This window comes from Hyaena hyaena, unplaced genomic scaffold (assembly GCF_003009895.1).
Source record: "Hyaena hyaena isolate Hyena2069 unplaced genomic scaffold, ASM300989v1 scaffold_551, whole genome shotgun sequence".
Taxonomy (NCBI): Eukaryota; Metazoa; Chordata; class Mammalia; order Carnivora; family Hyaenidae; genus Hyaena; species Hyaena hyaena.
In genome coordinates, this window is record NW_024081183.1 from 907578 (window position 1) to 921317 (window position 13740).

General features: G+C 57.6%; 1 protein-coding gene across 1 annotated transcript in view; it reads left to right on the plus strand.

Annotated features, from left to right (window-relative positions):
- Nucleotides 1-13398, plus strand: part of KCNQ4 (potassium voltage-gated channel subfamily Q member 4) — a 54324-nt gene extending 40926 nt beyond the window's left edge. The window contains exons 10-14 of the mRNA XM_039255918.1: nucleotides 4176-4396; nucleotides 5357-5456; nucleotides 7772-7903; nucleotides 10584-10713; nucleotides 11241-13398. Of these exons, the coding sequence (XP_039111849.1) occupies nucleotides 4176-4396; nucleotides 5357-5456; nucleotides 7772-7903; nucleotides 10584-10713; nucleotides 11241-11453 (796 nt within the window). The 3' untranslated portion in view covers nucleotides 11454-13398. The remainder of the gene's footprint in view (nucleotides 1-4175; nucleotides 4397-5356; nucleotides 5457-7771; nucleotides 7904-10583; nucleotides 10714-11240) is intronic.
- Nucleotides 13399-13740: the final 342 nt, after the last annotated feature.

The following is a 13740-nucleotide window of genomic DNA, read 5'->3' on the forward strand; positions in this document are numbered from 1 at the left end:
TCGGGGGCTGGAGAGGGGGACAGGATAGGCCAAGGGCAAGGTGCATGTGCCTGCCGCCTGCCGTCTGCCTTGGGGCCCTGAGAGCCTCTTGCCTTCCTGGGGGTGCCTCTGCCAGGTCTGGGGGGCAGACTCTGGAGGGACTCTGCAGGAAGGACATCTGTAGGAGCCTTGGGATGAGTTCTGGCTCTGCCGCTGACCCCCGTGTGATCTCGGTCAAATTGCTTCCCTCCTCTGGACCTCAGTTTCCCATCTGTGGAATGGGCAGATTGAACTAGAGGCTCTCTGAGGGTCCTTCCCACTCTGACTTTAGCTGGGCTTTGGGTTTAGCTTCCTGGCTTCCCACTGCCCACGAAGGGACCTAGAAGATGCCTGAAGGAGCTGGTATGGGCACCTCTTCTGCTAACTTTAGAGCCCAACTCTTATAGCTGCATCACCACTACCTCCCTTAGCACCCACCCTGTGCCGGGCCCTGCACTAGGGGACCCAGTGATGGTTAAAATGGTGCCTGGAGCGTTGCAAAGAGCAACTGCTGTTCAGTGTGATGAATGAAACAAAGGGAGGAAGCAGAGGGGCTTGGGAGCCAACGTCAGGCACTTCGCTCCCAGAGGAGGTGCAAAAAGGAGTGGACGTGAGGGAGGGCATCCCAGGTCAAGGAAGCAGCGTGCACCTAAGGAGGGGAGAGAGAGCACAGCCATGGGAAGGGAGCAGGCAGCCCAGCATGGCCACCTTTGAGAGTCGGAGGTCAGGAGTGAGGTTGGGGGCAGAGCTGGATCACCAAGAACCCCAGAGCCCTGCATGAGCACCATCGTGTAGGCCCTGCCTGGCAGCCTGGGCTCACTGAGTCTCCAGTTTCCCAAAAGTGCGTCTGGAGCCTTGTGGGTCAAGGGGCCCGGGAGTAGACAGGTGACAGAGCTCCTGGCTTCTAATCCAAGAAGCAGTGCTTCTTAGGAACTAGCGTTCTGGATCTGAACCCGGCCGCCACGCACTAGCTAGGGGCCCGTGACCATAAGCCCTGGGTGCGTCAGTTTCTCCCGAAGTGAAATGCAGACAGTAATAGCATCTGCTTCCGCTCAAACCGTGCCTGGCTCCTAGGAAGTGCTATATAAATGGTTGCCTTGTTCGATGTGGTATGTTGCGCAGTTAAGAACTTATTTAAAAAATAGCTTGGAAACCAGGGCTGAAGGAAATGGGGATACCACTGGTGGGTTAAGCCAAAAAGTCTCCAGGTTAGATCTCCCCCTTTGCACGGTGACTTCAGTTATGTGGGCATGATGGGCAGGAAGGGCAGGGCCAGGGCAGAGGGGCCAGCATTGAGGCTGCCTCCACAGTCCCGAGGAGAGGGGCCGCCTCTTCCCCCCATAAGCTTGGCCTTTGGTGTCAGAATCCTTAGAGTCACTCCTTGTGGAAGCGAGCACAGGAGTGGGTCCAGCCAGGCAGTCAGAGGGCAGCTTGTGCCCAGAGCTTGCCCTGCCCCACAGGATAGCCCCCGTCGAGCCTACCTACCCCACCTGTGTCCCAGGCACCAACCTCGACACCATGCAAGTTTGGTTCAGATAATTTTTCACTGGTCGGGGGTGGGGGCTGTCACCTGCATTAGGTAGCGTGGTTTAGCAGCCTCGCTGGCCTCGACCCACTAGATGCCGGGAGCACCCTCCAGTAGGGCAACCAAAGATGTCTCCAGACTGTGCCAAACGTCCCCTCGAGAGCGACGCTGCCCTCAGAGAGCCACTGCCCTAGATGCTCTCCTAATCGCACAGTCTCTGAAGTCAGAAGGGCCTGGGGTCTGGTCCTGGCTGCATCCACAGGGGCTCTGTGACTTGGAGCAGGTGGTTTTGCCTCCTTGGCAGTCTGTAAACTTAGGACGGTAAACGTGGAGCCCGGCATACAGCGTGGCCGAGAGAGCTGGGAGGGCCAAGGCATTCCGACAGGGTCTCGAGTGTTCTCAGGAGCCTGGGAAGGGAAGGAGCTCTTCCTGATGTCCACCGTGGGCCAGGTTTCTTTCCACTTTGAGCATTTAGGCTCCAGAGAGGCTGATGTGAGCCATTTCCTGGGCCCTGCCCCAGGAGCCGGAGTCTAGGGCCACCCCTGGGAAAACAGGGCCTTCTTATGTTGCAGAGGAGCCTGGGGCCTCTGGCTGGCAAGTTACAGAACCCCACAAACCAGGCTGGAAGCTCCTTCAACCATCACAGAATCAGAGCTGGAAAGGGACCTTTCAAGGCCTCTAGTGCAAGCCTTCAGACCCCTTCCTCCCTAAGCCCTGCTGAGAGCAAGCTCAGTCTTGCTTGCATACTTCTCATGACAGGGAGGTCACCCCCTTCTCCCAGAATGTCACTGGAGTGATGTACCAGGTGCAGAGATTCGGAGTTCCAAGCCCTTGGCTAAGTGTCAGGGACTTCTCCACCCCCCTCTCACTCTCCCTCTTGGAAGAGTGGAGGACAAAGGGAGGGGTTGCACGGGCTGGGCGGGTGGGGGGTGCTTGCCAGCATGAGGAGAGCCCGAAGGAATGGCTCTGCAGATGAAAGTTTGGGAGAGCCCACCTCAAACTTTGGTTGGAATCTTTGGGATATGTTGAGGGGATCCTGGGCCAGCAAAAAGCATGCTGGATTGTGGGGGCTGCCTCGTCCTTCCCTTCCGATATCCTCAGGGCCCCGATCCATGACCTACGACCTCTCCCTTCTGGGCAGAGGCGCCGACGCCTAAGGATGGCCCTACATCCTGGCTGCCTTCCCGAAGGTGCCCCTGGTTTCGAGGTTTTCCTCACCTCAGCACCTTGGCTCTGTACCCTGCACCCCATGCCCCGGGCATGGAGGCCCCTAGCTCCCACCCAGTCCTGAAACCAGAATCCATCCTCTGCTTAACTCTTGACCCGAAAGTCCCTGACGGTAGGCGACACAGTTTCCTCCCCCAACCCTTGCCCCACCTTAGGCCTCCTCCAAGACTGGCTGGTGCTCTCCTGAGCCAGGGCCCCAGACATTTGGGGTGGAAGGGCCCCCAGCCTGGGAAGGTCCCCACAGCAGGAAGGCAGTGCTGACACCCCCAGGGCATGGGATGGGGGACATTTGCATACGTCCTATTCAGACAGTGGTAACATGGTCCTTGAAACTCTTGGACACAGAGTTACTGTACCAGGTACGGGCTAATGAGGGCCTGTCCTGGACAGCCTCAGGCCTCCCCGCATCTGTCTTCCTCCAAGGTTTGGGGGGTGTGGTGGGGAGCTGGGGTGGGGGAAGGGGGGTCTGAGCACACGCATAGACACGTATAGGTGTTGTTGAAACGGAGGCTCATTAGGCAGGGGGGTTGCGTATATGGGAGAGAGGACATCAGTCCAGGTGGGCAGAGCCCAGGCAGGGGAGACCACAGAACAGGTTAGAGACCTTCACTGGGAGGCTGGGCACCAGAGACATGTGCCCATGTGCCAAGTGCCCATGCGTGTATGAGGGCCTGGTAGCCGGACCCTCTGTAGCTGGCACGCTGCACCCCCAGGGGCACTATTTGCTCTGAAATCTGTGTGAGGCAGACCTTTGCACTGCCTGCAAAGCACAGCCTAAAGCCCTGACCCAACCCGCGTGGGATCAGAGAGCTCCAGCAGGAAAGGAAGAAAATGTAGACACGTACACACATTGGTACCTGGGTACCCACGCTGTCACATGTGCGCATGCACACACACACACACACACACACACACACACACACCCTAAACTCCACACAACCTGCCTTTGTGTATAGTGAGGGCCCGGAGGCCTTTCTCTCTGTGCATGGCCAGGTGAGCCTCTCCATCCCTCAGCAGCCTGCCTGTGCCCAAAGGGGTGGCCATCTCCACCTCCACCCACTCACCTGAGCCAGACCCAGCTCTCTCCTCCTCCTGTCTGTCTCTGACTCCCTTCTTGGGTCTCTCTCACTCCTTCCGCTATGACATCTGTCTCCTGTGCACCCCTTATCTGTCCGTGCAATGAGGGGTGGGAGGTGGGGGGTAGGGAGGGGATCGGCTCCAACTGACCCTGCAACAGCCTCTTGTAGGAGTCAGGGTCCCCCTCGCCACATCCTTGTTCCATCCGGAAGTCTCCATTTGGTGGAGACTCAAAACCCAGTAGCCACGCCCAAGTCCTAAGTCAGCTGTGTCCCCACGCACACCCACCCCCAGCTCCGGCTAATTTAGCTCCCCCCCCCCCCGCCAGCAGCCGGATGGGCATCAAGGACCGCATCCGCATGGGCAGCTCCCAGCGGCGGACGGGCCCCTCCAAGCAGCACCTGGCGCCTCCACCAATGCCCACCTCCCCGAGCAGTGAGCAGGTGGGTGAGGCCACCAGCCCCACCAAGGTACAGAAGAGCTGGAGCTTCAATGACCGCACCCGCTTCCGGGCCTCCTTGAGACTCAAACCCCGCACCTCTGCTGAGGGTGAGTCCCTGAGGGTCTGGGGCCCAGGACCTACCTGCGTGGGGGGTGGGGCAGGGTGGGGACCCAATCTGGGCTGGGGGGTGGAAAGACGGTTCTGATCCCAGCTCTATAACTGATGGATTGTCTTTGGGCTCTGGTCTTCTGGTCTATGAAATGGGTTGTCATAACACCTGCTTTGCTGGCCTCCGGAATCAAATGAGAATTCAGAGGGTGGCACTTGGTAGTGGTGACAAGTACAGGCTTCGGAGCCAGGCTGCCTGAGTTTGAATCCTGACTTTGCCACTTACTGGAAAGTTACAGAATCCCACAAACCGGTCTTGGGAGGTGCTGACCTATGGGAGTCTGGGCATGGCTGGTTCCCGGGGCCTCCTCTTCCCTGCCCAAGAAGCTGCCTGGCCTTCGCCCAGTCCTGCCCCCCCAAGGAACAAGGATAGTAACCCCTCTCCATGCAGTGCAGCAGCCTGGGAGAAGCATTTTTCTCTCCCGGGGAGAGAATGACTTGCTTTCCAAGGCCTTTCTGGGTAGCGGAGCTGGGCACAGGAGCCAGCCCCTTAAGCTTCCTGCCCTCTTGGCTGAAGGATTATGTGCAGAGGCCTCAAGCCCTTTGTCTCTGGGGCTCGCTGTCCTGGTGGGACCATGGCCTTCCTCCGGGGCTGTGTGCAGCTCGCCTCTGGCCAAACCGGATGTGCCCTAAACCAGCTTCCACTCACCTGGCCACCCAGCAGGCCCTTACCCTGACTGGTCATAGGGCAGGTGGACATGCAGCAAACCAGGGTTTCCCACCCCGGGCCAGGCAGCTAGGGAGCCCGGAGCTGGTCTGCCTTGTGCCCCGAGGAAGGTTCTGGACTCTTTCTGAGCCTCTCCTTATTGCTATCTCTAAGGGTGGTTCGGCAAGTGGTGGTAGGGATTGAGAGTGGCCCCCTTCTGCTGCCGCCATTCACCCCCCCCCCGACTTTGCAGAGGGCCCCTCGGAGGAAGTGGCAGAGGAGAAGAGCTACCAGGGTGAGCTGACAGTAGACGACGTCATGCCTGCCGTGAAGACGGTCATCCGTTCCGTCAGGTGAGACTGGGGCCTGAGGCGGCCCCCCCTTCCGTCTGCCACCCATTGCCGCTCCCCGTCTGGGGCCTGCCCTCATGGCCAGGCCCGGCCTAGCTCCCGGGCACACCAGCTGCTGCCCGCCTGGCACCCTTGGCGGTGCTGGCTGGCGGGGACCCTGGAGCGTGGGTGGGGTGGGAGGTGGCATATGGCTCCCAGCAGGGTTTGGTCATGCTCTTCATGTCTGGAGGGAGGGCTCAGTAGGGCGGTAGGCTCGGCTGACCACCGCGGTCCCTCTCCTACCCCTGAGGTGTCCTCTCTGTGTCTCTCCCATCCCCCCACTGTCCCCCCGCCCCTCTCGGCCCCCAGCTGTGTACCAGCTACCCACTCGCCCTGCGTCTGTCCTGTGTGCTCTTTCCCTCCGTCTCTGCTTCTCGGCTTCATCTCCCTTTTGCATCTGTGTCTCGAGGTTTCTGTCCCTCCTTGGGTGTGTTGACCTCAGCTTGACTGTCTCCCCCAGAGGACTTCCTCTAGAGCGGCACTTTTCAAGCTTTTCGAACCACGGGTCACAACACTTTGAAGGCAACTTAGTGAAATCGATTTAGTGGGTCACGCTCAGCATTTAAAGAAAAAAAGAATAGAAAATAGCGGAGGGCATCCCCGGTAGGAAGGATAAATAATGTTTATGAAACCTACATTTCAGTTGCGTGCGCCCACGCCCGTGTGTGCTGGTTTCTGATGTAAAATGTATCAATTATAGTGGTTCTTGGTTAAGCAAGTTTGAAAGCCCCTGCCCTGCTGGCTATATTGGCTCTGCCTTGTCAAGAGTGGGCCAGGGTACCCTGAGCCCTTTAGCCATGGCCCAGCCATGCATCTAGCCCCCAAGCTTCTTGGCGTGGAGTCCTGGCCTAGACTCGGTCTCCTGCCTGCGGCTCTAGCTCCAGGGAGCCCCCTTCATTCCCAGGCCTTCCAGACTCACCTCCTCTCCTCTCTGGTGGATGCACCTACCCACAGCCTCCTTTGTGTTCCTTGGTAAAACCAGACTCAGCTGGGTCCCCCTCTCCTCCCCAGAGAGTCTGAGCCCTCTCCCCACATCCTCTGTGTACATGCTGCCTCTCCCCTCCAAGTGACCGGCTTCTGGAACACATCACCCAGGCTGACATGTGACCCAGCTCAGCTCTCCTTGGCCACCCCCCAGAGCCCTCACGGCCAGCATGCCCCACACCTGCTCCTCCTCCCGTGTCCCCATTTCAGGCAGGGACACCACCATCCACCCTGTTGCCTAAGCCATGGGCGTCATTCTGGACTCAGACGCCTTGAAGTCCCTTTGTGTCCTGAATTGCTCCAAAGCTGGCAGCTCCCTGCTGAAGCCCGGCCCTGGGTCTGGTCCTCTTGCCCAAGACTCTGCCCTTCCAAGGCGTTCTCCACATAGGCTGGCAGAACCGTGATGCTAACACAGAGGAAACCACAGGGCCCCTTCCTCACCACCCCAACTGCTCATCGCCTGATCTCTGCCAGGGAGTCAGGGCTCTTAGAGCCCCTCCTCCCCCTGCCCACCAGTCTCCCTGGCAAGGCCAATCTCTTTCCCTGTCCTATATGCCACCCCACCTCCTGGGGGGTGGGGTGGGGGTGGGAATTGACCCCTTATCTTCACATTCTGTTCCGGCTACTTTGAATGGAATCTCACCCACAGGCCTCCGTGTCTGTCTGTGTCCAAAGAGCCTCCCTTCATCCCTCTCGTGCCTTGGGGGTGGAGAGTATCACTCCCAAAACTTGTCCTCTGATGTCCCCAGCTGAGATCCCCCTTCTCATCGTGCCAGATGATGAGAGGTCTCTCCATTCCTTGACGCAGCCCTGGTCTCCCCATAACTGTGTGTCCTGTCTCCCACCCCAGACCAGGGCTCCTGAGACCTGGATTGGATCTGATGCCCCTTTGGGTGCTCGGGGTCCAGCACAGTGGCACTAACAAGCATTTGTGGAGTGAATGCAAAAATGTCTTCCCCCAAGCCATCTTGATCTCCAGTGTTCACAGATGCCTACCCCGTGTCCAAGCTAGCAGAGAGAAGCCAGGCCCAGTTCCTGACCCCCGGGGCAGATACAGGCGCATTAAAATCAATCAGTCAATAAATCAATCAAACAAACAAACAAACAAACAAACAAAAAACAACTACCAGACCTATGCGGGCTGGGGGTGGAACGCGGTGGGTTGGGAAGGAGGCTGGGAGAAGCTGTTTGCAGTGACCCAAGCAGAAGGTGTCCTCATGGTTATCAGGCAAATGGTTATCAAAGGGATGGAAAGGGGGCCCATCCCTTCCTGCTGAGACCGCCTCTTCCGACAGGATCCTGAAATTCCTGGTGGCCAAAAGGAAATTCAAGGAGACACTGCGACCTTACGACGTGAAGGACGTCATCGAGCAGTACTCGGCTGGGCACCTGGACATGCTGGGCCGGATCAAGAGCCTGCAGGCTCGGTGGGTGTGCCGGCTGTGAGGCCGTGGCCCCAGCACCCACGCGAGGACTGCTCGCGGGAGCCCCTCCGCTCACGCCCGAACAGAGCCCAGGGCGCCCCCTAGGGACCGCAAAGGGAGCTGGAGTTTGGGGCCTTGGGCAAGGCCTCCAGCTTGCAGCTCGCCACTGAGGCGGGAACCCCCACACCTGTTTTGAGCATGAAGAAGGGCCCAGGGGCAGATCCTCTGTGTGAATCCTCCTGACCTGCACTCCTCAGGGGGCGTCTTTAGATGACTGTTTCCTGGTCCTCAAATAATAGGATTAAAGTAATCAGGGATCTCCCATCTTCCAGGGGAGAGGCAGATTGTCAGATTGTCCTCAATGTTACCCACCTCTTGCTTCTGGAACCCTCTGGCACCTCCTCTCTCCACCTAGCATATAGGAAGAATTCTTGCGCCAAGACCCTAATCACTTACACCTTTCCCTTCTCCTGTTGTGGGCTGCATTCTCACTCCCCATTCATTCATTTGTTCTGTTAAATGATCGTCAGGTTTTTGTTACTTGCCAGATAGTGGGGCTCTGGTGGAAAGCAAAATTCCCAGCCTACATGGAGCTTTCATTCTCGTGGAAGGAGAACAGATGATAAATAAGTGAAGCTAGGCAATATAAGATGATGATAAAGGCTAAGGAGAAAAATAAGGGTTAGGGTGTTGGGGATTGTAAGAAGCTAACATTTGAAAAAAAAAGAATCAAGGTGGGGCAACCAGCCCTGTGGCTGTTTAAATAAAGAGTTTTCAGGGGCGCCTGGGTGGCTTAGTTGGTTAAGCGTCCGACTTTCGCTTAGGTCATGATCTCGCGGTTCGTGGGTTCGAGCCCCGCATCAGGCTCTGTGCTGACTGCCAGTTTGGAGCCTGGAGCCTGTTTCAGTCTGTGACTCCCTCTCTCTCTGGCCCTCCCCTGCTCACGCTGTCTCTCTCTTTCTCTCCTAGAAATAAATAAAACATTTAAAAAATTTTTAAAAAAATAAAGAGTTTTCAGAGAGAACAGCAAGAGCAAAGGCTTGGGCAGGTGTCTGGGGTATTGTTTTAGGAACAGGAAGGAGCCCAGCGTGTCTGTTCTGGCCCGAGAGAAGTAGGCAAGATTAGAAGGCCAATGGCACTTCTGTAGGGCACTGCAAGCACACTGTAGTTTAATTTTTTAAAATTTTTATTTTTGAGAGAGAGAGAGACAGACAGAACATGAACAGGGGAGGGGCAGAGAGAAAGGGAGACACAGAATCCAAAGCAGGCTCCAGGCTCCAAGCTGTCAGCACAGAGCCTGATGCAGGACTCGAATCCATGAACTGGGAGATCATGACCTGAGCCAAAGTCGGACGCTCAACCGACTGAGCCACCCAGGCTCCCTTCAAACACCCTGTAGTTGAAAGCCCTGTAGGCCACCGCAAACACCCTGGCCTTCATCCAGGGTGGGGGATGCAAGCCTTGGAGAGCTTTGAGCAAAGGACTGACAAGATCTGAGTTATATTTTAAAAGGAGCACCCTAAGTGCTGTGCTGAGAATGACCTCCAGGGGAGCTAGGGTGGAAGCAGGGCGACCAGTAAAGAGGCTTCTTCAGATGTCCAGGCAAATGATGATGGGGACTTGGACCAGGGTGGCAGCAGTGGAAGTGGGGAGAAATATGCAGATTCCAGATATATTTTGAAGGTAGAGTTGACAGGGTTTTCTGATGGGGTATAAGAGAATGAAAGAGTCAAGGCTGAAGCCAAGGTTTTTGGCTTGAGCAGAAGGAAAAAGCTGCTGTTTCTTGACATGGAGAAGGCAATACATACAGCAGGTTTCACTCAGGAGAGCTGGGGGTGTTGGGTTATGACGCCCATCGGACATCTAAGTGGAGTATTGGCTGTTGTCAGCTAGAGGAGTGTGGACTTTCCAGGAGAGCTGTGGGCTGGAGATACAGATTTGGTATCACCAGTGCACAGAGGAATTGCAAATATGGAACTGAAGACATCGCTTAGTGAGAGTGAATAGAGAATAGAGGTCCCAGGAGTGAGCCTTGGGCCCTACAATGTTTTGTGGAGGGAAAGGAGGAGAAGTCGGTGAGGAGGGAGAACTGGGAGAAGGTGGTGTTTTCGACCCCAAACGAAGTGGAGGAGGAAGGGTGATCAGGTGTGTCTGAATGCTGCTAAAAGGTCAAGTTTAATGAGGCCTAAGACTTGATCATGGAATTTAGCAACATGGAGGTCATTTGGATTTTGAAAGCAGTAGTTTTGGTGAGATAGTGGGAATGAAAGCGTGACTGGAGGAGGTTTAAGAGAGAAAGGGAGGAGAGAAGTTGGAGAAGCGGACAGAGATGCCATTTTCAAGAATCATGCTGTAAAGGAGAGCAGAAAAATCAGGTGGGACCAGCTCCAGCCCTGTCCACCTTATAACCCACACCCTGGCTTGTGTCTCTGCCTCCTTTACCTGTTCTCCCACCAGGCAGTGGCTTTACTTGTCACGCTTGTGTGTGATGTCTTTGCTCGGCTACTCTGAAAACCCTTAAAGCAGGGACCCGGGGCCCTGCATCCAGCTGTCTCCATTTGTCAGGGGCAAAAGGGCCCACTCTCCCAGTGCAGGCTGTGTCTCCCCGTTCAGCAGGCAATCTAGATATTTTGAGGGAGGTGGCGTGTGACTGGGCGCTTTGACAGGTTACCTTCTTCCACAGGGTGGACCAGATCGTGGGCCGGGGGCCCGGGGACCGGAAGGCCCGAGAAAAGGGAGACAAGGGGCCCTCTGACACGGAGGCAGTTGATGAGATCAGTATGATGGGACGCGTGGTCAAGGTGGAGAAGCAGGTGAGTATGGGATGGAGTTTTCGCTCGTATGGCGGAGCCGGTCGTTGACCGCGAGGTCCAGCACAAGGGGAGGGTGCACTTAGCCGCAGTCTACAGCACCCTCCAGGGAGACCCCAAGTCCTGGGCCCCACGGATCCCCGCCCCACGGATAAGCACCGCCTCCCAGGAAGCCCGCCCACTCCTACCTGACGACCCCGATAAACCCCGCCTTCAAGTTGCTAAGGTCTCAGATAAACCCGTCTAAACGTCACCTGTTTCCATATAACCCCGCCTCAGTTGTCTGTCTCTAGCTCCCGGACTATTCCAACCAATCACAACTAAGTTTCCCTCCGGGAATAAACCCGCAGCTTCCCACCTTCGTCCCGCCCCCCTGCCAAGCTCCGCCTTTCCTGTCGCAATCTCCAGCGGGAGGAGCCGCGTCTCCCAGAATCTCCCGACCCGGGCCGAGCCCCGCGTCCAGGCCCCGCGCTCCTCCCCAAGCCCCGCCCCCGCCCCAAGCCCCGCCTCCAGCAGCGCCCCGCCCCCAGGTGCAGTCCATCGAGCACAAGCTGGACCTGCTGTTGGGCTTCTACTCGCGCTGCCTGCGCTCTGGCACGTCGGCCAGCCTGGGCACCGTGCAGGTGCCGCTCTTCGACCCCGACATCACCTCCGACTACCATAGCCCCGTGGACCACGAGGACATCTCCGTCTCCGCACAGACGCTCAGCATCTCCCGCTCGGTCAGCACCAACATGGACTGAGGGGCTTCTCAGGGGTGGGGCGGCACACGGCCAGCCCCTGGGCCTGGCGCTCGGACCCGCCCTCTGAGGCCTCCGGACTCCTCTCTTACTTGAACTTGCTCCCTTGTGGGGAGAGAGGCCACACGCAGTATTGAGCTGCCTGAGTGGGCGAGATACCCGCCGTGGGGGTGCCAGCGACCCGCCCCACCTCAGGAGCGTGAGATGCCAGGCCGCACGGAGGGCAGCAGCCGCAGCTGCCCCGCGGCCTTCGGGCCCCGCCCAGTGCCCTGCCCGTTCCAGCCAGGCCCGACATGGCCCACCTGGCAAGGGCACCGGCCCGGGAGTGAGAGTGGGGCGCTGGGGTCCTGGGCCCTGGCCCAGCTTCCAGCTATGCAAGGTGAGGTCTCTGGCCCGCCCTTCGGACAGAGCAGGGAAACCTTCCCGCCAAGTCCCCGCCCCACGTGGGGGTGGGCCCAAGGTGCCCATAGGTACCGACTAGCATAGGACCCTGCCACAAGGCAGTTGGGCACCATATATGCAAACTATGTTAAATATGCAACTTTGGGGACCCCCATGGGGTCCCTCTGCCCCTCCCTCTTGGGAGATGGGCCTCCAGCAATAGCTGGTCTCAGGCTGCTTGGCCGTGATCCCCATCCCTGTTCTTTGGCTTATCACCCACTCCTCACCCCGCATGGGGCCTGTTTCTCCCTTGCCTCCCCAAGGGCAGTGCTTGGGCCTTTCTTCCAGTTTGCAGTTACTCCCTCCCAGGGGCTCCTTCCTTCCACTGGGTGTCCACTTCCCTCCTTGGGCGCCCCCCCGCCCCCCGGCCACCTTTGACAGCACAAGTTTCTGTACTTGCCCCCAAACCTCTCATGGACAGTGCCCCATGGTCACACAAAGTTTCCCCAGACATGCAGAGAGTCTCACACTCACAGTGACCCACACAACCACATACCTTGGTGACATGAGCACACAGCCATTCAGCCTTTCTTGGGCCCCTGTGGCTCATGCCAGCGGATGGGCCTTGCAGGGTGAGGGAGCCCCCCATCTGGGGAGGGGAGGGACCCCGGGCCTCTCTAGGCCTCACCCCAGAGTTTTACCAGCTCCCCTTTCTCAAGATCTACTCACTGGTCCAGGAGCCCTACCTGCTGCTTCTGCTCCCAAGGGCCCTCCTTGGCGTCTGTACAGCACAACTCCAGCCCTGAGCCCTGGGGCCTGGACTGCACTAGAATGACCCCAGATCCTTCCCCAGGGTGGGTACCAGGCCCTTCCACCTAGGCTTGTCCCCTTCCTGGTCTCCCTCACTCCCTGTGAGAAGAATAATGCATTTCGCAACTATTGGTCGGGCACCAGCTGTGCCCCTGGCCCTCACATGCACTGTTTCCCCTCGGTCCGCACCCCACTTCTCCACTTCAGTGGGCAGCACCCCCCCACTGGCATAAGTCCTCCCCCATCCACTCCAGGCCCGCAGCACCTCTTTGGTATTCCCTCCCCCCCCCCCCGCTCTTCTTTTGTGAAGCCAATGCAGGTAGCAGGAGGGGGACAAGTAGGGGACCAATGGTGACCCTCTGTGGGGTGCCAGGGGCCAAGGGGCTCAGGCCCAGCCACCTGCATCTCATGACCGGGGACCTGCATGCACCAGCGCCTGGGCTGGGGTTGGCTCTTGCCCAGCCCCACGGTGCCCAGCCTCCGCCCCAACATACCCTCTGCATGTGACCATCATGCCCCGGGTGGAGCCTGTCCTGGCTCACCTCACCTGCACCACACTGCCCCCAGACAGCCACCCCCATCCCCTCAGAGACAGAGCTGTGGAGAGGGGCAGGAGAGCGGGATTACCCTCTGACCAAAGGAGACCTGGGATGAAGCCCTCTCTCCTTCCACGATCAAGGTTCCCCCACCAACCCTGTTCTCAGATATGCAAGTACCTCACTTTGTTAACTTATTAACTTATTGGTTTCATTAAAGTTTTCAGTAGGAGGTGGTTGCTTTTGGCTGTTCAGTGGCTGTGGTGGGGGCACCTCATCTGGGGGTGGGGATGAAGAAATTTGGATTAGTCAGCACCCTTTTGCTTTTAAACATGAATCGAACCCATGATAGTGTAAGAAAAAAAAAAAAAAAAGAAAATGGAACTTACTAACTCAGATAACTAAACTGTCCAGAGGATAGAATGGTTTTGGGCACAGCTAGATGTAGGTGCTTTAACATGTCAGGGATCTGTCTTCTGTCTCATCCTCCCTCCCAGGCAGGCTGCCCTTTCACGGTGACCCCTGGCACTTACAAATTTACTTTCTCTTGGCTTAGGGCCCCA